A 22,005-nucleotide genomic window follows, 5' to 3' on the forward strand; every position below is an offset into this window, starting at 1 on the left:
CTGCATTCCTTAAGGATGATTCAGCTGACAGCACTACACAGGAGAAGGGGTCCACAAAGATCCAAAGCCATAGATAATAGTATCCATTATTGTTTGTAGTTTCTAGTTCTGTTTATATCCAAATGGTAATTTATGTAAAGTTTTATTATAGATTATGCTATGTGAAATGCATTTTTCCAACTTTTAAAAAAAGTATTATGTGTATTTGTGTGTCTTATGTATGTATGTAGTGTGCCATGGTAGATGTATAAATGGTAAAGTACTTTGGGGAATCGATACTGTCCTTCCCCCATAGTTGGGAACTCTAACGTAGTCATCACGCTTGGCAGCAAGCACCTTCTACCATCTTACTGGCCTGGGAAATTCATCTTATCAAGACCTAATTGTTACAGTTGAAAGTGTTTGTATTTAAGGCAGTAAAGCCCTCAGGTAGTCTCCATTCAGTGGTTTCATTGATCTTTTCTCTTCCACTGACATTTTCTTTACCAGTAGTCTTCAGAGAAGTGTTTATGACAATGAAATTTCTCTAGAATGTGTTAGATATTTCCTATGTCTTCGTCTCTCTTCCACCTATCTTGTTTCAGTTGAAGTGTACAAAGCAACTGAAGGTGGTTATATAAGGGTGCACACCTAATATACATTAAGGCCCAGTTTTAATCTCCATCACCATATTTAAACTGGGCACAGTAGCTCAAACCTATAATTCTGGTGATTCAGAGGTAGAGAGGAGAGATTCTGCAGTTCAAGATCATCCTTCACTAGCTTGTAGTCACATGATCACCAGTCTCAAAAGAAAAAAAAAACAAAATGATCAATAAATTATACCTTCCTAAGCAGCTGAAATGCTTGAAATGATCAAATTATAAAGAATATTTTCACTCATAGTGCTGGAAGTTTCAATCTGATGTCAGCTGGTCTTATTACTTTGGGACCTGTGGTGAGGCAGCATAGCACATCATTGAACAGGATGTTACTTACCTTATAACCGGGTTGTGAAAATTAGGACTAGAGAAGAACTAGTATTCTAGTCTTTACTTGAAGGAAATGCCACCCTTAATCCAAAAACCTACCACTTGCTGCCCTTTTGTTGTTTGTGAAGTATAAGGGACAATATCATATAACCAGGTTGTTCACAAACTCTTGGACTCAAGTGATGCATCTACCATAGCCAAACACACACACACACACACACACACACACACACACACACACACACACACACACACACACACCCTTCCCCACAAGTAGCCTGTACTACATATAGACCTATCGGGTTTTTATCTAGTAGCATCAAGGTGGACAAGACAGTTGACACATGGGCCTTTGGAGCACCATTTAATATCAAAATTCATATATATAAGTCTTCATTTTCATATTTTTCTCAATTCAGTACTTCGGGTACTGATAAGTATCAGACAGATAATATGTTGTTGTGCTGGTTTTTAAAGGAGAGTGACTTTGTCTTCATGTATATGTATTTTTGAAAATAAAACATTTCTTTTAATTTTATTAAATTTTACCCTATTCTATAATTTAAGATTTATTTGCGACAACAGGACAAAACAGCAAGCATCAATCAAAATGTCCATGTAGCCAAAATGTCACTCATTGACCTGGCAGGATCTGAGCGGGCCAGCACTTCTGGTGCTAAAGGAACACGATTTGTAGAAGGCACAAATATTAATAAATCCCTCTTAGCCCTTGGGAACGTCATCAATGCCTTGGCAGATACAAAGGTAGGTACTTTTTGTTTACTTGCTAAATGTTTTTAAATAGTTTCTAGAACATGTAGATCTAGATCATAGGCATAAGTGACTCTGAGGTATCAAACAGTGCTGTATGAGATTCATTTTATGTTTGTTTTGTGAGAGAGAGAGAGAGAGAGAGAGAGAGAGAGAGAGAGCATTTTTGTGCTACTTGAACCCATATACCCAATTGAACCCAATACCTCACCTGTACTAGGAAAGTACAAGTACCTCTGGTTGTACCAGGATCTCAAATGAGTTGATTAATCTGGTCTTGGACTTGTAACCTCTTGTCTCAGCCTTCGCTAGCAGTGATTATAGGCCTGTTCCACCAGACTCATCAATGGTTCCTTTTTTTCAGTCACCCAGATTTGAACTTCATTGTAAGCAAATATTCGATGATCACTAGACAGAAAGAATGATAATTGAATTGACATGAAGACATTTAAAAAAAAAAAAGACTTTAGAGCAACTCTGTCTAGTCAGTATTTTATAATATGCTGTGAAATTGAAGTGATACAAAAGAGTGAAGGAAGAGACTTAAGGTCTAAAGTATAATGATGTAATAGGATGGTTACTAAATGCTTTCAGGCATTTCAAACCATTTTGAATGCTTTGTGTACCAGAACTAGTTAACTAGTAGATAGTATATTTGACAGTACAGTAAGTTGTTTTTGAAATGTGGTAATTGAAGCTAAAGTCTTAAAAACCTTAGGAAAACTACTGTTAAGTTGTTGAAGGTGTTATTTTAATTTAGAATAATGTATTTTAAAATTATTAGGAAGATTTTCATAAGAGAAAAATTTACTAAAATAACATGACCTTTGAAAAAGCAGCATGTTTTACATTCAAAGTAGATTTTTACATTCAAAGTTGAAAACTGGAACATTTTCACATGATATAATACTGACTTGTAAAGTTAAGCCGTCAAAGTAGAGGATGTTTGCCATAATTTCCACTTCTCTTATATGAAAGTTATATAATGATGGCATTGATTTTCCCCCACACACCCCCCATGGGATTTCTCCGTGTATAGTTTTGGTGCCTGTCCTGGATCTCACGCTGTAGACCAAGCTGGCCTCGAACTCAAAAAGATTCACCTGGCTTTCCCTCCTGAGTGCTGGGATTAAAGGCATGCACCACTGCTGCCCAATGATAGCATTGATTTTTAACATTAATTAATCTTTATATAAAATTTGTGCTTTTTGCAAAGTTTCATATGTTAAATTTTTAATGTAGCTTTTTAATGAAATATTAAATATTTTAATTAAATATTTAATTTAATGAAATATTTTATTACATTTATTTCTTTGTGTGTGTGTGTGTATTGTCTGTGTGAGCACACCCTTTCATGCATGTGTGGAGGTCAGAGGTTTGATCATATCTATTTATTTTGTGGTTAAATCTCTATTAAAGGTTAGTAGAACTGCTTTTATAAAGGATTCTTTTTTCGAAATAGGTTTAAATTCATAGAAGAGTTGATAAGATGATACACATTGCTTAGTCCTGCCTCAACTTGATATGCATGTTTTGTTGATACTAGTGGGAGGACTGCCCCTTTCTGAACAGAAATGGAGGAGTGGATTGAGGGAGGGGAGCAGAGTTGGAGGGAATGGGAGGAGAGGTTGGGATGTAAAATAAATCGATGAATTTAATTAATTAAAAAAAACCAGAAAATTAAGTTGTGATCTGACCTAGCAACTCAGCGTCTAAGAACCCATCCTATGACTATGTATGCAAAAAATGTGAAAGCAAGCAGTCCCTAGCGTGATGAATAAACATTGCTAACATGATACCCTATCACTTTTAGAAAGATTGCTTAATTGATCTAAGATCATTGGTGGGGACAATCACTTAGAGATTTCTGAAGGATGAATACAACCTTGTATGTCGCACTTTTTGTTATCAACACCTTCATAAGTGGCCAATAAACAAGAAACAATGCTTATTTTAAAGAAAAAAAAGATGATGCACATCTTAAATATGTATCTCATGCATAGTTTCTTTGTTAACCTTGGGTTTTTGGATTTGGGGTGATTTTTGTTGGTTTTTTGTTGTTGTTGTTTGTTTGGGGTTTTTTATTTTGTTTGGGGTAACATAATCTTACTTTGCCATTCAAGCTACCTACCAAGAGGGTGGGCGTACAGGCACATGTCACTTGTTGCCACACCAACCTTGTGTCATCTTTGCAAATACATTTAAAGTGTCACCTACAACTAAAAAAAAAATCTTGATATTTTTTTGTTGTGGAATTTTGTACTCAAAGGTGTCAATTTCAGATGGAATTGTGAAATTTTTATTTACTTATTGTGTGTATATAAATGTTCATGATGCTGAGGTCAAAGGACAACTTCCCAGACTCAGTTCTCCCTTTTGCTATGTGAGTCCCAGGGATTGCTCTGAGGACTTGAGAGAGGACAGCCACTTTTCTTTACCCACTGACCTCCTGTCAGCTTGAGATAGGACTTTCACAATAGTCACTGAGTAGTCAAGATTCATTTGCATCAGTCCAGTACCATTGTATCGTTGGGCATTGCTTAAATTCTTGTAGTGAAATAGTAGTCAGTTTTCATTTATATGTGGAAAATGGAATGAGAATTCTTGTCTTGTTCTTTCAGAGAAGGAATCAGCATATTCCTTACAGAAATAGTAAGCTTACTCGCTTGTTGAAGGATTCTCTGGGAGGAAACTGCCAAACTATAATGATTGCTGCTGTTAGTCCTTCCTCTTTATTCTACGACGACACATATAACACTCTTAAGTATGCTAATCGTGCAAAAGACATTAAATCATCTGTAAGTGCATTTATTTTGACTTTGTTGTGAGAATATTGAGTATATGTTATTTTTATGACTCTAATTAAAGCCTTAATTTAGAGTCATGTTTCGTTAATGAATTTGGCAATATGAGTTACAAATGTCCTAGCTGGCTACTGAACTTTAACTTAGTCACATTTTTGCATCTTGATTACTTATGCAGTGGATATTGTTATTCATTCTTATGGGTGCTAGAGTACTTCGTTGGTGCCTTTTCCTTCGCTTCACATCATGGCATGTGGTGTTTGGATGTCATTATGGAATCATTAGCCAAGGATTTGATATATTTACATTTTTATTTAATATAATAAATATTTATAGGTGATATTGCAGTTTATTTGAGCACCAACTAATAATGCCAACCGTAGTTTATAACATTCTTTACAAATGAATTTTCATGTACATAATATTGTGCTAAATCAAGGAGTATAACAGTGACTAGTTAGGGAAATGTTCTTTGCCTAAATTTTGGGATACTTTAAAAAACATGCAGGTTAAAACATACCTACTTTAAAATTGCAGGACCTTGGGTTAGGAAATACCTCAGTTGATATGATGTCCCCTTGACGACTCCCTTTCCTCCTTTATGTGTCTGAAGATAAGCAGTGTGACACCCTATAAGAAATGTCCTGATGCTATTTATGTGAAAGGCCAAACTATATGAGTGTACAAAGATTTTCACACATTTTTCAGGTCCTTACTCCAACCCATTGTGGACATTTCTAGTTTTGTTTTTTATGCTCAATTTTACAACTGTGTAGGCCAAAGCTTGAAGAGCGTTAGGTATTTGATTCTGACTCACTTAAACAAGAAATTTCCAGAATATTAAAAGCTAGCTATGTTTGATTTTCTTCTCACTATTCTATAAATGTCAGTGGTGTCATACTGTTGTAGAAAATATGAAAAATAATAAAAAACTAATGTGAATTCAAGCATGAAACAGAATTCTGAATTTTTTAAGATAACAAAGAAAATAGGTAATTTTTTTATTATATTGTGCATAAATACGGGTTTTTTCTGTAAGCCAATTTGTTTATAATTTCATATGCATATACATAATCTTGTCACAAATTTTAAATATAGTCATAATTAATCATATTGCTCAATAGTTGTAGTTGTCAAAAAGTCAAAATCGGTGGAACCATATTAATGAGATACAATGTCACTTCATGCTGTATTTAACTGTGTGATTATAATCATAGTTTCTATCTTTTGGCAGTTGAAGAGCAATGTTGTTAACGTCAACAGTCACATATCTCAATACGTAAAGATCTGTAATGTGCAGAAAGCAGAGGTATGTCTACTGTTCTCAGTGATCCAATAGTTTCCTGCAGTTCTTCCCTTAAGGGATGCTTTATTCCTTGTTGTCTCAAATTTAATGCATTTCCTATTATAGTGGAAATTTGGCTTATTTGATTATTATTCATAACTGAACTTTTGCTGTAGCCATGTAAGATGGAGACAAATAATTTGATTTGTATTTTAATTAGTGTTTTCTCTGTTAGATTTTAATGCTGAAAGAAAAACTAAAAGCCTATGAAGAACAGAAAGCCTTGACTGACAAAAATGACTGTGAAAAATTGATACATTCAAACACTCAAGACAAAGAAATTGAAAGGTAAAACTATTATGCTCTCTCAAAATATTTAGTTATGTCTTTATTAATTATCACTTTTTGTTAGGTGTCATATGTATACCTCCATATACACAGTCACTTGAGTTCAGGAAATTCATTTGTTTGTTCTTTGTATTGAACACTTTGGAAAGCAGTTATTTTGCTTTTACAGGTAGTTAGGAAAACCAGAAGAAAAAGCTAGTTTTGTCGTGGGTGAAGTTTATTTTGAACGGTGCTTTTTTGCCATTAGTACTTGCATAGTTTTATGAAAATACGGTCTGTTAATATTGATTCTATATAGATGTACTAATTCACTTACCAGTTTTAAATTATTATCTGAGTGAGCTCCTCAGTGATGTAGAAGGATAGAATACCCACTATCTTTCTTCCACCCCTGAAGATTTGTTTTTCTTGGCCTGTTTTCTCTGAGTCAACTTGTATACTTGTCCTAATTGATAGAGGAGAAAAGTCCTTTTGAATACTAAGTTATTGACTGCTGTCATTTTGTTTTCCTCCCTAAACTTCATGTACAGCTTTGTAGATTATCTTGAATTTTAGAGTATTAATTTCACCTGATCACTACAACACTTTTTACAGTGGAAATAAAAGAGGTATTGTTTTTTCAATTTTACATTTACAGAATGTAGTAGGAACTCCGAAATTTAAATTATATTGAAATTGTGTGTGTACGCGCGCGTGCGTGCGTGCGTGCGTGTCCATCCAGGAAGGTAGGTAAGTGTAATTCAGTAAGTCTGGAGACAATTTTCAGGACTCAGCTAGTTTTTGCCTTCCACTGTGAATTTCAGAGATTGAACTGAGGTCATTAGGCTTGTCCAAAAAGCACTTTTACCCACTGGATCATCTCAGTGACCCAGAAGTATTAGGCTGTGTCTAGTATTCTCACACTGTGATATCTTGCAAGCATCACATATAATTCTGACAGTTATTTATTTCTGTTGGTGACAAAAGTCAGTTTTGCACATCTCATTAGGTTTCCCTGTGTGCTGTTAAAGTACAAGAGCACTGAGCATACTTGTTTAATCTCCGGAGTAACCCATTACAGCATTAAATTGTTGTTATTTCATTTGGAATATAAATGTTTAATTCCACACAAATTGTCTCAACTTAAAAAAATGTGTTCCTCGTTTGTTTGTTTATTGAGGCAGGGTTTCTCTGTATAGTCCTGGCTATCCTAGAACTTGCTCTGTAGACTAGGCTGACCTTATTAAACTCAGAGATCCTGCCTCTGCCTCCTGAATTGGGATTAAAGGTGTGGGCTACCACCTTCCAGCCCTTAGTTATTCCTATCAAAGAAAACTTCTTTGATGTAATATGGTAGTTAATATTTAATTTTGTTAGTTAAACATGACAGTAGTACTAATGCAATTCAAGTTTCTTGGAAATTAAACTACCAGTTTTCCAAAGCTGGAGTGATCACTTTTACAAAATTGTCAACATCAACCGTGTGTAATTTGCCAAATAAATTGTAGTCCCAGCTACTTCGGATTCTGAGGCAGAAGGATTGCAGTTTCAAGCCAAGACTGGGAAACTTAGGGTGATTGTATCCCAAAATTGAAAGCACAGACACAGTTCTGGTGATATGGCTCATGTGGGAGTGCTCGTCTAGCATGTGTTCAGCCCTGGGTGCCACAGTTCTGGTGGGGGAGGAGGTGGACTTACAAATTAGGAAACTTTTTTGCAGTTGATGACTTTAAATTATTCAACCTTCTCTCTGTCTCTCTCTGTAACATTTTTGTTGTGTGTGTGTTGGGACAGGATATATGCATGTATGTGCACATGATACAGGTGTCCAGGGAAGTCAGAGGCATTGGATCCCTCTGGAGCACAGGCAGTTGTTATCCATACAAAATTTTGCTTTCGATAACATTTTTGTGAATTTCCTGGAGACAATGTGAAAATATGCAGTATTTTCTGACTCCAAAGTTTTTGTAAAGACAGTATACAAAAGGGAATCACAAAAAGAAAATACAACTGTTTTTTGTAAACAACAATTGTAAAAATTCTACTGTGACTATACCAAGGAAGTGGTATGGTCTAATTCCTTACGTCTCACCTAAAAATATTAGTGCAAAATTTTGTTTTCTAGTTAATTTAGATGTTATAAATGACTAGAAAATACTTACTACTCTTTTCTTAGGATTTATTTCTGTTTCATTTCATTTTTTTAAGATGCTAACTAGAAACCCTTGATAGTGATTACTGTCTTTCCTTAATAAACACTGAACACCAGGTAAAGTGTTTAGACTACAAAATTACAAATTTGACAGTATTCAACTCTGTCCTTGAATCAAAAAGTTATACAAACTAAGACATTATCTTGGGATATAAGCTAAAGATAACTTACCAGTTCCTTTACTGGTACTAGCAATGGTGTAATACCGTGCAGTGAAATCACAGTGCCTGCGTGTGCGTCCTATGAAATATTCATCAGGTTAGTAAAACTGCAGGAAAGTCAGTGCACTGTGTTTATCTTCCTTCCCAGGAGAGTTTCATTAAGAACTACTGACATAAGTTGGCAGTACCTTTACCACAGATCCTTACAAATATATCCAAAACTGCCCAAAGAACATTTGTTTTTTTTTAATGCACAGGCTTGATTTTATTTTAAAGGCTTTATAGTTAATTTTCTTAGATAATTTTGCCTGTGTGAGATTGTTCATAAGAGTAAAATATTGTGACCAGTGTTCTATTTGTCCTAGAAGTTGCCAAACTGTGTGTTTCCTCAATTTTTCATAGGAATTAATTCAGTTTTTGAGTCGTTGGTTCCTTGGGGTCTAATAAACTCCACAAATTTGATTCTTTGCTTTGCCCTTTGGAGAAGGAAACCACAACCACATTTCTAGGTTTGCCACATTGTTAACTTGGATGTTTTAGATCTGGCCAGTGTCAGCTGACTGTTTGCCAAGCTGTAGGGGGTACTAACCTTATGGTGTATTTTCACTATAATAATCTTTGAAGCTAAAACTGGTTCTCATTTTCCCTAGGGGGCCGTGGAGATACCATATGATAATGCCTCCTATTGCTTTTTCTTCACAGTAAGCCAACACCAAACAGCACATGATGCTCTGTGGCTAACAGGGCTGTGAGAATTGTCATAGTACAGATCCAGATAAAATGCAGCATATTACTAATATCGGGGGCCTTGTGACTCCTAAATATTTACATAACATGATTTTCTTTGCAGCAGAAGAAACCTACAGTAGTAGAAATAAAGTTGATACTCCCTTTAAACATTTTTGTGGTAGGAGAAAGTTGTTCTGACCTACCTACTATTTATCATTGTGTATAGTCTGAGTGATACCATGTTATTTAAGAAAGCTATATATTAGATAATACAAACTTAATGACATATAATGGTGTGTTTTATTTTGGTAGATTTCAAGAAATTCTGAAATGCTTGTTCCAGAATCGAGAAGGAATCAGGCAAGAATATCTGAAGTTAGAAATGTTGCTTAAAGAAAATGAACTAAAGTCATTCTATCAACAGCAGTGCCATAAGCAAATAGAGAGGATGTGTTCCGAAGACAAGGTAGAAAAGGTACTTAACTACTTTATGCCTAAACTACAGAACATGGAAATCTAATTCTAGAAATTTTAGAAGCACCGTGTCTTATTCATCTGTTCTCTGAAAAACTTGGAAATACTGTGGGAACCAGAGGAAACTTTAAAAAGCAAACTTTATTTGCACTTGTTCCTCTTTTGAGAGACTGTGAGTCCTTAGGGACAGGAGAGGCAACCTGTGCAGATTCAGGTGACACTTTACAACTTAGGCCAAGAGATTTTTTTGTTATTATTCAGAATCTTGCTAGGAATTACGGCATGATCCTAACAAAGACCTAACCAGCTTTCAGTATTTTGTACTGTTGTTTCTAAATACAGTGATGAGCTACTCTCCTCCAGCTACACAGACCGCTCTCACTGCCCTACCTTTGATTTGAACCACTAACAATGCAATGGCTTAAAAAAAAGGAACTTTCAAATACAACTAGAAAGTGCAGAGATCTACACCCTTCATACTGTGGGAGACAAAGATATATCTGGGGGGAAAGGATAAGGGGTAAGAAAAAGTGTCTCATTTGAAGATTTATTAATGGTATGCATTCCAAAATGGTCATGGTCTAAGCTTTAAACACTATGTATTTTACTTAGAAAATACGTAAAGTTGACAGATAAATGACATCAAACCAGTGCTACCTCTGGGAAACCTTGCAAAGGCAGTGTGAAACTACTGAGAAATAAACCTTTAACTCTGTCTCTTACATTCACCGTAGATAAGAGTCAGCAGACTTAGCATACCAGACAGAAACCCCAAGAATTTAGACACTAGACTAATCTAGTGGAAACTGTAAACATGGGTAGTCTTCAAAAAAGAACAGAAGGCAAAAAAATCAAAGATAAAAGCACTGCCAATAAGGAATACCTAAAGGGGAGGGTCACATGAGGGAAGCAAATGAAATTTTTAGAAATTAAAGAATTTATTCACTAGAATTAAAAAAAAAAAAAAACTCACAATATCTTACAGTACCAGGCAATGCTTAGGCAGTTTACATATATTAATTCACCTAGCTATCAGAAAACTCCATGAGGTATTTAATATTCTCCTTTCTAAGCAAGGCCACAGGAGGTCATTTTGTCAAGAATAGTATAGGACCATAGGTAGCTGAGCTATGATTTAAACTCTAGTAGGCAAATGCTAGAACTTGTACTATAGCTCTGCATTTTTGCATGCTAGATACTATAGAAATCAGTATTTAAAAACTGGAAAACAGATCTAAGAAATTCAAACCAAATATAACATAAATAATGTGTGAACAAGGTGTTCTCCTATTTTTAAGCCTAGGACCCCAGCACTTGAATTGATGTCTCCACATTTAGGATGGTTTTTCTTCCTCACTTAAACCTATCTGGAAACATTCTGAGAACTTTCCCAAATGCTTTTATCTTACGTTAATGGTTCTCAACCTACGCGTCTCAACCCCTTTGGCAGTGGAACAACAACCCTCTCACAAGGGTCGCTTAAGACCATTGGAAAACACAGATATTTACATTATGACTCAATAGTAGCAAAATTACAGTTATGAAGTAGCAACAAAAATAATTTTGTGGTTTGGTGGTCACCACAAAATGAGGAACCTGTATTAAAGGCCGCAGCATGAGGAAGTTTGAGACCCCCTGTCTTTATTCTAAATCCTGTCAATTTGGCAATCATGACTGTCCCACCATATTAGTAGTGGGGTGTTTTGTTTTGTTTGTTTATTCTGTTGTTTTTGTTTTTGTGCAAAGCAATATTGACACCTAAAGTTTTAGAATTGTGTTTTCTATCTGAAGACCTGTTTTATTCTGAATATTTTGTTCATTGAATGTATAAAGTTCTTTCAACCTCAATGGGGAAATGTGCCACTTTTATGTCCTGGATGCCAATCACTAGGGAGTGCTTTTGATGAGCATTAGAAGGCAAAAGTCAAAATTGTGCTTCTTAAGTTTTCAGTTAGAGCCAGCCATTCTGGTGTTCAATATTATCTTCACAACCATAGAATTGTCTTCATGTCCATAGTTCACTTCTTGTCCACATTTCTAGAGTCACAATAACAGTTGTAAATGTTAAGGCAAAGTAAATGTAATTTAGCAGCTACCTTCAAGCAGGGATAACCCCTTTATCTTCATTTTTGAGAAGATAAAGTGACTGAAGACCCATTGAGATTGACTTGCCTCAGTTTTCACACTTTCTGAATGGCAGAAGAAAGTCAGAATGTCACATCGCCCACTTCCTGCTGTGGAACTTTCTAAGCTTTGAGTTTAGGACCCTTTTCTATCATTAAAACTTATCTAGGACTTCAAAGACATTTGTTTATAAGAGATTCTGTCTACCAATATTGTATTAGAAATTACTAATGCGATTTACAGAAATACTAGTTTTTATTTATTTTTAATCTTTTTTATTTATTTCTATTCTTTTTAAAGATTTATTTATTTATTATGTACACAGAAGAGGGTGCCAGATCTCATTACAGATGGCTATGAGCCACCATGTGGGTGCTGGGAATTGAACTCGGGGCCTCTGGAAGAGTAGTCGGTGTTCTTAACCTCTGAGCCATCTCTCCAGCCCCAATCTTTTTTATTTTTATGGTTTTTCTAGATAGAGTGTTTCTATGTAACGCCCAGGCTGTCCTGGAACTCACTCTGTAGACCAGGCTGGCCACAAACTCAGAGATCTGTCTGCCTCTGCCACCCAAGCGCTGGGATTAAAGGTATGCACCACTACTACCACCACCACCACCACCCAGCAAAATACTTGTTTTCTTATAATTATAGTTTTATGAAGATAACTGATTGTTTTCCAAAACAAATGACAGCTTGTGAGAGCAACAGCATTGTTTTACCTCCTTCCAACTCGATGCCTGTCTGCACAACAGTTGTGTTCTCTTATCTGCTTCTGTGGTATTCCGTAGTACCTTATACCTCTGTTAGCTCCTGGAAACTCTTATCCTGATGTACCATTTGGAATTAAAAAGGCTGGCTGGAGAGATGGCTCAGTGGTTAAGAGCACTTGTTACTCTTGCAAAAGACCTGGGTTCAGTTTCTAACATCCATGCGATGACTCACAGCCATCTGTAACTCCATTTTTGGTGACCTTATGGCCTTTTGTGACCTCTATCAGCACAGGAATGCACATGGTGTATGTTCTTACATCCAAGCAAAGCGCTCATACACATTCAAATCAGTCTTTTAAAATTTTGTAAAGACTCAAAACTTATTTTGATCCAGTAGATGCTCTGAAAAGACCCCAGGCATCTTCATGTGAGAACTACTGTACCTTCCAGTTTCCCCCAAAGTTCAAGGACTTTTGCAGTGTGCATTTGTTGTTAGCCTTTCGTATTCCATCCTTCCACTGGGGGAGAAGACAGGTCTTTTGGTTATTTAAGCAGCTGTTTTGTTTTGCTAAGGTCTTGCCATGAGAAAAAGAATGATGTAGGACCTGATTAGAGAAGTAACAGAACTTTGATAACAATGACAGTGCTTATCAACCCCTGTCCCTGATCATTGGACTCTAGTCTTCTGTTGGTCTGCTTCTCCTTCACCATTTTGTTTTCCATGAAGGGGAGTTAAATGAAGTGTCTAGGTATCTGGAATCTGTCTGTGGCTTACTGGCAACCACAGTAGCTTAACACTCAATATTTAGAAGCTAATATCCTCCACCAAAATGAAACTGCTCTGAATTTGCTTATGTCATCTGCCTGAAAATATTAATAATTAATAATTTTTAGAAATACTAAAAACAATGATTTATTACCTGAGGAAGATAGGGTCTTTGACCAAGTACACACAGCTCTGCTCTTTATTTGTTGCTGCCTGGGCTCTGCTTCAGAACCAGCTGCACATGTTCTAATCTCTAAGGACTGATTGGTTCAGGTATACCCCTCATTTATGGAAATCATTTAGTTCGGTGTCCATTGGCAAATTACCAAGACCAAGCTATTCTGACACAAATGACTCCCATGTCAGCATGCATAGCCTTTGGGGGAGAAAAATCAGCCAAATCTGACCAAAGCTATTCGTGAAGATATAAAATACCAAAGACACTCAGTTTCCATTATGGTACCCAGCCTGACCATAGTTGAGGTTAGGTATTGATAAATGCTCCAATACTTTTTTCTCTGTCATTTAGAGCAGACAAATTAGATCAGTACAACTTTTTTTTTCCGTCATATCTTTCAGACAAGAACAGAGTATGCATGCTTTTTTGAGTAAGGAAATCATGGAATTTATCTAACCTTATATGAACTTTACAAATGTATCATATGAAAAAATGTTATAGTTTTCCATTTGACCACTACGCTTCTTAAAACCATAAACTCTCAAGATGTAATTTTTATTAAATGATTCATAACTGATTTCCTATTTTGCTATGATATTTTAATAGGGAAATAGCAGCATGGCTTAACATTTTGTACTATACCAACATAAGAAAATGTATGACTTTTTGAGTGTTGTACGCATCAGATATAAGAATTAGTTATATTATTAAATACATTGTTGTGTTTCAGGCCACTTGCAAACGAGATCACAGACTTGAAAAGTTGAAAACTGTTCGCTGTTTCCTAGAGAAAAAGAAGGAAGAAGTGTTGAAACAATTTGATGAGAATACTAATTGGCTCCATCGAGTGGAAAGTGAAATGAGACTCTTGGGTCAAAATGGTGACATTCCAGAGGTACAAATATGTATACGTAGTTAGATTTAATCCTAGAAACTGAGCTCCTTAAATTTCTTATATTTCTTGTTGAATAAATAGCTTTCATATGACAACGGTTGCCCTATTTCTCTGAGATTTACTTAGTTCACTTTACTGTTTTTAATGACTATATCTTCAGCTCACTAATTACCTAATTGGTTTGTGGTTTCGGTTTTCAGAAGGGTCAATTTATTTTTAAGTGGTTTTTAAGTAACTGTCCTTTGTGAAGTAACTCTTAAGTTAGAATTAAGCAATTCTGTTTCAATCTAGTTAAGGCTTCATCATCTAGGCCTCTTAAACTTTTCCACTCACAAGCTCTTTTTACCTTAGTAATTTTTCTGTCATCCAGAATATGTAAGTATGTAATAGATATACAGATCAAGAGTTTATACATTATAAATAATAGAGGAATTTAATTTGAAGCAGTAGTTCTTTGGAGAGTGAAACGTTGTGTGTGTGCCATTATTAAAGGCAGAAGCAAATTTGAATACTAATGAAGTAAATGATCTTATTAATAGGGCAACTTTTCAGAAGTCATCAGGGTTTTTTTTTTTTTTTTTTTTTAATGATCTGGAATAGCAAGAATGTTACCTTTTTTATAATGCATAGTACAAAATGGCAGAGGTTTACTTAGGGCCATTTTAGAAATGATTGGAAGTTATTTCATGATCACAGCAAACCAAAAGTCATTTACTGATGTTTTATGAAATTCAGTCAACATCTCAAATAGTACAATGAGAAGATACAAAAATTTGAAACTTAGATGCTGAGGAACAACAGTAAGAAAGTCTTTATTTTCCGTAAGTAAACCATTGTGTTTCTATAGAATAGAAATCTTTGTATGTGCAGTTAAAGCACTACAGTTCTTAACGTGCAGGAGTCTTGAATGCGAGCCAGTCTGTTTCAGACAGCTTTCATTGGCATTACCCAGTGCAGAGTGCTATATATTAAGGACTCGTTTTACAATGAAGTTGTGATTTGGTATGAGGATATGCAGCCAGAAATACATCTTCCTATTTACACATTTGATAATGAGTTAATTTGTGATGATTGTGTCATCAAAACCTTTTACTGTGGCTATGTTATTTTACACACCAATATGGGAGTGCACTCACCAGTTAAGAAGGTAGGAAGTGGATAGTTTAAGTTTTAAACTTGATACATTCATTTAAAAATTAGCTAAAGTATTTGTAGTTTTAACATATTGCCTTTTTCAACTTCGTAGTACTTATAGAGTTAATATTATTTGAGTTATTAACATTGAATTTAGTTTTTTAATATTCTCACATATAATTTTTCAAATAATCTAGAATTTTTGTTTGTAGTTTGTTGTTTGTTGAGAGATCTATGTAGCCCTGGCTGGCTTGAAACTCATTATGAGGACCAGGCCGGCCTTGAATTCATAGAGATCTACCTTCCTTTGTCTCTCCTAGTCTCTACCACACTCTGCCTATCCGAAGATACTTCCAGCGGGATTTCTGTACACCAGACTATAAGCCAGTATTTTTAGTCCTTTTTATTTTTTTTTTATAGATAACACAAGAAAGAAAGCCAACACTTTGTAGTTCTACCACCTAACTCCTCAGTTCTATTTTTGTAAGATGTTTCACAGCTGAAACAATTATCTAGTCATAAGCACCTACTTCCTGTATAAACAAAATGTGAGGTGACTTCACGGAAAGACTTAACCCAAGGTCCAGCAACTCATGACAAACACTACTTTTTTATGAATTTGAAATGAATGCTGTTTTCACTATACCCTCCTTCATTATCTGCTTTTTAATCACACGTCTTTATCCAGCAGTACCACAATTATAATTCATACTACCAACTCCCCCACCCCCGTTATCATACTGAAACACTTGACCTTTCTGATTTTCTCTACTACAATCAACCTAAAAATTTGAGGGCTACCATTGACAGTGTCACCCTTCAGTGTCTTGCCCCTACTGTAAACTAGGATGGCTGACCAAACCTGGTGCAATCTGGTCCCTCGTGTTTCTAAAGCTAGCTATTACCTCCCATTGTACTCTCTACTTCAGTTGGTGTTAGCTGACTTGTACTTCTTGTACTTGTGGTCTTCTCTTCAGATGTGATCACTTGGTGACAAGAGCACACTAAAATTGCAATCTTGGTTTTCCCCAAGGCCTATGATTACTGGGTAGGAAGAGTGGTTGCAGAGGAAAAAAGGAAGAGCTGAGTTTTGTGGTTTGGTTTGTTTTGTTAGGAAAACAGTTGGAACTATTTGGAAAACATGTTTCCCCACTTATTTGATTTTCTAACTAAAAAACTATAAGGAGATGATGTAAGATGAATCAGTTCAGCTCTTACACTTTAGTCAAGTAAACTGATCTCCATAAAGGCCATGTATTTGGCTTGAGCTGACATTTGTTTTAAGACTGAGCATATCCCTAAAAATCAAATGACTCATAGGTCAATCCTCTAGACATATCCTGATTCCATAAAAAGTGTTTTTATCCAAAATACATGATATATTTCTTGAGGTATAAAGGTGAATTATGTAAATGAATTGTGCTGGCTAGTTTTATGTCAGCTGGATGCAAACGAAAGTCATTTTTAAAGACAAAACCTCAATTGAGAAAATGCCCCCGCCAGACTTGCCTGTGGGCAAGCCTGTGCTACATTTTCTTGAATCTCAAAGACCCACTGGTGCAGGAAGTATTTCATATTTAACAAACCTGCTGAAGAGTCTACATTCCTTTGTCATTACTACAACAATAATATTTTATGTCTCCTCCTTTGATCTTTAGCATAATAAATTGATAATCATAAAAATAACCCCAACCCCCCCAAAAAAAATCTAAATCTATACTTTAGACAATCCATGTTTAACTGTAGACTAGAAGGAGTATGGAAAAAAAAATCCAAATAGTATATCAAATTTTTTACTAGAAGAAAAATTCCAGGCATAGCTGTACTGTTTATTAGATTGTGAGCTTACCAATCCAAATGTTCCCAGAAATACATTTTTTCATTTCACAATTAAAGATGCTGACACTGCTGTTTTTTGTTTGTTTTTGTTTTTTGGGTTTTTTTTTTTTTATGCTTTTCTAAATCCTCTGAGCTGATATTTTTTTGTATTTAGGATTTAATGAATTTCAGGAAAGTGAGTAAATTATAAGGGGTAAATTAGAGAAGAGTACCTGGCCCTAGATAGAAGAGCATTGAGAAAATGGAAATATTCAAAAGGCTTTTTATTCTTTTTCTAAGGTGATGCTTGTAAGAATGTAAGGGGTAAGAGAGAAAGAGAGAGAATTATATAGCATGTAACTCAACACTGGTCTGTATACTGAGCTAACCTGATCATAGTCCATCCTTGGATGAACCTTACCTTCTAGTAGAAATGGAACTGCAGAGTGAATCCATAGCATTCTTATTGGTCAGTGCTATTGCAGTGTTGGAAGATAAAGATTGCCCATCTTTAAATGTAGTATTCAAGGAATGCCTCTTTTGGTGGTAGCATTTAAGTAAAAACTTCTGGTACAACTGTATTTTCACAACATTGTGAACAAATTAGGTCAATGGAAAAGCTGTCATCATAGAATACCTTTTTCTAGATGCTTAACATCTATTTAATGAAGAAATTTAAACTCTTACCTTGCTGGTAAGTTCTAGACTTACCTAGTTTTATGTTTAGCTTGACTCAAATTAAACTCATTTGGATAAGATTTCTTACTGTCTAAATTTCTCAACTTTTTTTATGTTTTTTAAAAAGACCTTGTTGTCCACACAAATAAGTTATATTAAAATTAGCATAATTCTTTTAAAAATCTAAAATACATTTTTCATTATTGTCCCTAGGTACTCAATAAAGATCTTCATTGTCACCATTTACACCTCCAGACCAAAGACCTACAAACACAAATGGGACACATGAGAGCTCTAGCTTGTCTCCAGGAGCAGCAGCACAGGCAGACTGAAGCGTAAGTACACCGAGTTGGACAGTCGACCGATTTTAACGCTGCAGGAAATTGAAATTTGTCTGATAAGGGATTCATTAATTTCAATTGTTTGTCAGCACCAGAAAACACACAGGAAGAAAACATTGAGAGAATGTGAAGGACATGATTCTTTCCTAATAACTAATTTTTTTATAATACTTTGTAGTTTTTCAGTGATTTCTCCTTTTTAAGATTTTATGTTTTGTGCTAAAGAAATTAAAACTGCTATTAACATCAATTAAATTAGATCATGTTTAGTTATTAGTAATTTCAGAATGATTCTTTGATGGGTTCTCCTTCTTGATCTTCTGCCTTCAGCATTATTCCCAGTCTTCAGATGAAGTCTGGGTCCCTACCCAGGGCTTCAGCCCTGTCTGATGAGCCTCACCTGCACCTTGGCAACCTCTAAGCTTAGACCAGGAGACATCCTGTTTGCCAGCCAATCCTTCTGTAGGCACATGAGACATGCAATCAAAAGAAAAATCCATGTACTTAAATCTCATTACTATTACTAGCTTTTAATGAGTATCAGGTGTCTCAATTATTTTATAATCTTTATTAATTAAATAATTTCCTTTGACAATTTCACACATGTATGTTGTGACCATTCCTACCCTCTCTCATCTCAATGCTATCTTTCTTCCCCATGGATCGCCTTTTCACCTTCCGTTCTATGGGGCGGGGGGGGGGGGGGGGGGGGGTGGTATTAATTGGTTTGGTTTGGTGACCCAGTAAGTTTAACCAGACCCATCTGCACGATCATCAGTTTGAAGCTATCCACTGAAATCTCCTGGGCTCAGCAATGGATACACAACTGGAGACAGTGATTCCCCCTTTCCCAGTAATTCAACAGTAACTGGCAGGGCACCTGGGACCCCTTGCCCTTCCTATGCTGATGGTTGACAGGGCCAGTGTTGTAACAGCAATTGTTATAAGTTCATGATTACAATGGCTGTATTGTCTAGAGGATAGCATTTGCAGCACTTCCCCCATCTTCCAGCTCTGAGATCCTTCCAGTGTCTTCTCTCATGATGTTCCTTGAGCCTTAGAAAGGGTGGTGTAAATGCCTTATTTAGGGCTGAGCCCTCAGCCATCACTTCTTCTCAGCCTCTTTGGCAGCCGCAACTCTCCAAATTCATCATTGTTCACTGCAGAGACTTCTCTGATTAAGGTTAATAGTAGCTTTTTAGGCATGGGTATAAACATAGAAATTTATAAGGCAGTTAGATGCAATCAGTTTAGTTCAACAGTAGTGAGTTACCCACTTAGCCTGTGACTTCCCCTGGCATAGGTGCTAACCGGGCTTCAATCACCGGCATGAATTCAGTCACATGGATTGTGCTTCAGATCTAGTCAGATGGTTACCCTACCTTTTTTTTTAATTAAATACCATTTTTCATTTATTTTGCATACCAGCCGCTGTCTCCCACCCACCCTCACCCCCGCCACTTTTGCACAGGTTGTAGCACATCTTGCCCAGAAAACTGGTGGGGTTTTGCTTTGTTTTGGGGGACTCGTGGGGTTCACAGCTGGTAAAACCACTGCAACCTTAATAGCATTCTCCAACACTTACATTCCACTAAATTAAAAAATAAAATCTACAAGAAATAGATGAATTTCTGCATGCATATAAGCCACCAAAATGAAGCAAAAATGAAATAAATCATTCAAACAGCAACAAGTGAACCAACAATAAAAAGACCAGATGGATTTACTGCAGATCATATCAGAACTTCAAGGAACTAATACCAATGCAATACATATTGCTCTGTAAATGGGAAAGGAAGGTAAGCTTCCAACTGTATGGAGGTAGCATTACCGTGATACCAAAACCCAGATAAGCACACACACGTACAAACCGTTATGATGAACACAGATGTAAAACATCTTGATATAATACTGACATACTGAATTTAAAATCACAACAGAAAGATTAGTCATCATGATCAAGTTAGCTTCATTTCAGAGATTCAGGGGTTCTGCATATATAAATCAATTAAGTGTAATACATCACAAAATGGATAATCATGATTATCTCCAGAAACACAGAAAAGGCCATTGACAAAATCCTGTGTCCCTTTATGGCGTAAGTCAGGAGACGACACTGGATGTGCTACAGGACGCACAGAACATATACTTCAGCATAATAAAGGCTATGTTTGATGGACCTGTAGCCAGCATGGTGCTAAATGGAGAAAGCTCAAAGCATTCTCACTAAGATTAGAAATGTCAAGGGTGACCATCCATTCTTTCCACTTCTGTCAACTATAGTGCTTGAAGCTTGAGCTAGGACATTAAAGCAGGATACGGGGTGACAAATATAAGAAAAGTCCAAGTTTCCCTACTTGAAGATGATACGGTTCTGTAATTAAGAGAGCTTAATGACTTCGCTAAAAGCTCTTAAAACTGACCAACGCTTTGCAGATAGTGGGATGCAAAATGAACACACTGCCACAGAAGCCTTCCTGTAACTCCAGTGACAGATATGGGAGTAAACCTAATCGTGAAAACAAAAGACCTCTACAATGAAAATTCTTAAAACACTGAGGAAACCAGAAGATCTCCCTTGTTCATGGATTGGGAGATTTAGTAAAAATGGCCAGAGTGTTTCTGTTTTTATGTGTTTTTATATTTATTGTACAACTCACTAATAGCATTTTTATTCTCAAATTTTTTAAGTGTATGATTTTCTTAAAAAGTGTAGCTTGATCTCTTTTGTCATCTTTTATAAATCAATTACAGTTTCTTAGGTAAGCATTGCTTTGAGGTTATATAAAAATGAGAGGTTTGTTTCTCTACAGGGCTGCCATTCAGAAATCCCATTAGCATTCCACAGGTATTCTCAAATTACTCATGATTAATTTTCTATGCTTTTGATTTAAAGTAAGCTATTTTTAAGATGAAGAGAAACTGAATAATTATTTTATAAATGGGAGCTTACACACTTTCCCCCCACTCATTGTGGATCTGCAGCTACAGCAAATCACCATCACTTGCTATCAAGTAACATGTAGGAGCTTAGACTTTCAGAGACATGGTAGTTTATTTTAACCCCACTGTGTTATTATACCAGACACAGATATTGATATAACTGAAATAAGCTTTTACCTTAATAATGATAAAATGAATTCTAACTGATTTCAAGAACTGATAAACCAAAACATCTCAAAAGCGATATGGCATTGTAGAACATAAGTAAGTTTTTTGGACTCAATCTTTAATTCTGCTTATTTTAGCAATATATCCTTGTAGAAACTATATAGCATTGATAAAGCTTAGATTTCTCATTCATAAAAATAAATTATTATGCAAACATAACATGGTACCTGATTCTTAAAACCATTCCCACGTCTAAGGATTTACTAGTGTTCATGAGATTCACAGTTATACTTAAAGCTGTGAGTAAGTTTAGCAAAACAATACAAAATAAAATCAGCAAAATGGAAAGGTATATAGTATGGTCTGGAAGAGTCTGGACAATTAAAGTTTCAAGAATCTTGTTAAGTGCTAGACATGATGGTATTTGCCTTTAACTCTAGCATGACAGAGGCAGCTACAGAAGGATTATTGTAAATTTGAGGCTCTCCTGGTCTGTGTGGCAGTAGTGAGAGTCTA

The 22,005-nt window shown here is 35.8% G+C and overlaps 1 protein-coding gene across 1 annotated transcript in view; it reads left to right on the forward strand.

Annotated features, from left to right (window-relative positions):
* Kif18a (kinesin family member 18A) overlaps positions 1–22,005 on the forward strand; it is a 65,788-nt gene that overhangs the window by 14,095 nt on the left and 29,688 nt on the right. Inside the window, exons 6-12 of the mRNA XM_028882390.2 lie at positions 1,539–1,736; positions 4,364–4,540; positions 5,781–5,855; positions 6,067–6,179; positions 9,573–9,735; positions 14,243–14,407; positions 18,251–18,372. Of these exons, the coding sequence (XP_028738223.1) occupies positions 1,539–1,736; positions 4,364–4,540; positions 5,781–5,855; positions 6,067–6,179; positions 9,573–9,735; positions 14,243–14,407; positions 18,251–18,372 (1,013 nt within the window). The remainder of the gene's footprint in view (positions 1–1,538; positions 1,737–4,363; positions 4,541–5,780; positions 5,856–6,066; positions 6,180–9,572; positions 9,736–14,242; positions 14,408–18,250; positions 18,373–22,005) is intronic.

This window comes from Peromyscus leucopus, chromosome 4, assembly GCF_004664715.2.
Source record: "Peromyscus leucopus breed LL Stock chromosome 4, UCI_PerLeu_2.1, whole genome shotgun sequence".
NCBI lineage: Eukaryota > Metazoa > Chordata > Mammalia > Rodentia > Cricetidae > Peromyscus > Peromyscus leucopus.